Source organism: Lupinus angustifolius, unplaced genomic scaffold, assembly GCF_001865875.1.
Source record: "Lupinus angustifolius cultivar Tanjil unplaced genomic scaffold, LupAngTanjil_v1.0 Scaffold_463, whole genome shotgun sequence".
Taxonomy (NCBI): Eukaryota; Viridiplantae; Streptophyta; class Magnoliopsida; order Fabales; family Fabaceae; genus Lupinus; species Lupinus angustifolius.
The window spans coordinates 26968-29853 of NW_017727851.1; the positions used below are offsets into that span (position 1 = coordinate 26968).

At 31.0% G+C, this 2886-nt stretch overlaps 1 protein-coding gene across 1 annotated transcript; it reads right to left on the minus strand.

Annotated features, from left to right (window-relative positions):
* Nucleotides 1–340: 340 nt before the first annotated feature.
* LOC109341440 (36.4 kDa proline-rich protein-like) lies at nucleotides 341–805 on the minus strand. Its single transcript, XM_019579350.1, has one exon. It carries the CDS (start codon nucleotides 803–805, stop codon nucleotides 341–343), a length of 465 nt encoding a protein of 154 aa, XP_019434895.1.
* Nucleotides 806–2886: the final 2081 nt, after the last annotated feature.

The following is a 2886-nucleotide window of genomic DNA, read 5'->3' on the forward strand; positions in this document are numbered from 1 at the left end:
TTCGTATTTTGAAATTAGTTAAGAAAAGAATTTTGATTATTTGATTTGTTATTCATTATGTATACTTAAAAAAAATATTTTGATTAATATTATTTCACCGGGATAGGTATGAGGGGTGGTTTATAGGTTTTCTTGTGACTTTACTTTGATGGAAGGTAAATGTCATTTGCTTCAGATGGTTGTGGTGGAGAATGGGGCTTGTGCTCTTTTACCGGAGATGATGGTGGAGAGACGATCACTATGATATGAATGAGGGGTGGTCTATAGGGTTTCTCGCGACATGACTTTGATGGAAGGAAACATTATTTTCTTCGGATGGTTGTGGTGGAGATTGGGGCTCCTACTCTTGTCTTGGAGATGATGGTGGAGAGACGATCATCCGGATATGAATGAGGGGTGGTTTATAGGGTTTCTTGTGACTTGACTTTGATGGAAGGGAAATGTCATTTGCTTTGGATGGTTGTGGTGGAGAGTGGGGCTCGTGCTCTTGTACTGGAGATGATGGTGGAGTGACAATCACCGGGATAGGAATGAGGGGTGGTTTATAGGGTTTCTTGCGACTTGACTTTGATGGAAGGTAAATGTCATTTGCTTCAGATGGTTGTGGTGGTGAGTTGGGCTTAGGATCTTGTCCCGGATATGATAGTGGAGAGACGACCACTGGGATAGGAATTAGGGGTGGTTTGTAGGGTTTCTTATGACTTGACTTTGATGGAAGGTAAACATCATTTGCTTCAGATTGTAAACTGAAGAATATTATGGCCAATGCAAGACAAACAGAACCAGATACAGGTAGAGACCCCATTTTCCCCAACTTCACTTGAGAGTGGATTTTGATTATGCTCTTAACAATTCAAATGCTTTCTATTTTATAGTTTTCTTATTTACCATTTAATAAATAACAATCACCTTGGTAAATTTAGTTTTCACATGAGACTCATCCTGCTCGAAAGATGCAAGATTTCATAAATACTTTTCTTTGAGTTGTGAGTTAATATTATGTTTGACTTTGGGAATAATACGGGCTCAAAAGTATTTTAGGTAGTTAATTTCGATTGATACAATGTGAAAACGTAGCAAACAATAATGTTTCTAGATCGAAATAGAAAAAATATCTTCTATAACTTATATTATATGTTTTTATTGCCACCAATAAAAACAACTAGCTCGTGATAAATTAAATTAACAAAAGGTTATAAGAGTATATGAGGTATTTGTTTCGCATTGGTGACAAATATATGAGAATGATAGTGGACATACATGGTATATGTCCATCGGAATGATACCACATTACTTGTTATTCTTATTCAACCTTAAAGAAAAGACACGAGATTTCATTTAATTAGATTTTGTTTTGTTTGTGTGGAATATATATATTGTTTCCAAAACCTATTGTTGAAAGATTGATTTATCTTAATGGTCAAAATTATTTATTTAATGGTACAACATTCTGATTTCCTTTTTCATACATAATTGTGTAATGAAATATTTTCATAAGTTTATATACCTAAATTCTAATTGTAATCATTGGCACATTATTGTTTTTTCTTATAGTATTCACATGTCTCGATTTAATGCAATCGAGATTGCAGACTTACGTAGTTCTTGGTAGAAAATTGTTTGATTGATTAAGTGTATTTTAATTGTTTTAAAAACAGAAACGATATATCAAGAATGTTCGAATGATGAGTTGTGGAAAAGAAGTGAGTGATAGGTATCAATGGCAGAATACACCTAGAAGGGGGGGGGGGGTTGAATAGGTGTGGAGGAGCTCAAGTTCCACTTTTTGGTTTTTACACACTTGCTGAAAAATGGCCAGTTAATCGATTAACCAGTGGGCTTAATCGATTAATACATACCAGAAATAGAATGATCAAAACAACAATGATGATCAATTCTCTTTTCTCTGTGTTTTTCACTCTTAGCCATTTCTGCAATTTGCCATAATTTATAAAGAACAGATTTTGCCTCTAAAAAACGGTTTTTTTCAGTTATGCAGTTGAAACAGCAGAAAACAGACACGTTAATCGATTAATTAATGAGGTTAATCGATTAACGAGTGTAACATGATTAAAACAGAAAACAGTTGAGTTAATCAATTAAGTCACTACGTAAGCATCTTAGACATCTAAAAAGATAATAAAGAATTATAACCTAAGTCTAATAAGTCACCACTTAAGCCCTAGACATGTTGATTGTTGAGCCATCCTCAAGGTTTAATTAACTCCTTGTCTACATCAAAACATTGGCAAAACATTGCTAATGCAATCCTTGAAACTTTGCACTTTTAGTGAGTACCCATGACCTTTCCTTCATCCTTGATGTGATAATATTTTTGGTATTTTTGAAATTAGTTAAGAAAAGAATTATGCTTTTTTTATTTGGTACTGTTATGTATAGTTAAAAAAAATATTTTTAGTATTAATATTGTTAATATTATTTCAAATATTTGAAACTTATTACTTTTCTAAATATTAAGGATTTTATATTATACAAAAATATTTTATTTATTATTTTATTTTTACTTAATTTCGGATTTTAGTCTTAACTATTAGTTGCGGTGTATCACGATCTTTCAAAAAATGGTCCAGGAAAAATAATTGAAATCATGATATTTCCAACATCTGTATTATAATTTATTTTAAAAAATTTATCCTTTATTTTAATTGAAGTTTACTACTAATTATCATGCACGAGAAATTATAACGAATTCATTTTATTATTTATTTCATCATTGATTATATATTGTTAAGAACTTTTTTTAATGAAAACGTATCACAAATATAAACTAATTAACTTTACCTAATTATTTAATAATCATCATTAATTGCTATAATATATTAATTAATTTATATTGAGCTTAGTATTATAATTAAAAATTATGAT

Excerpts from the sequence above, each read along its gene's own strand:
- LOC109341440 (XM_019579350.1), bottom strand. The coding sequence starts at position 805 with ATGGGGTCTCTACCTGTATCTGGTTCTGTTTGTCTTGCATTGGCCATA.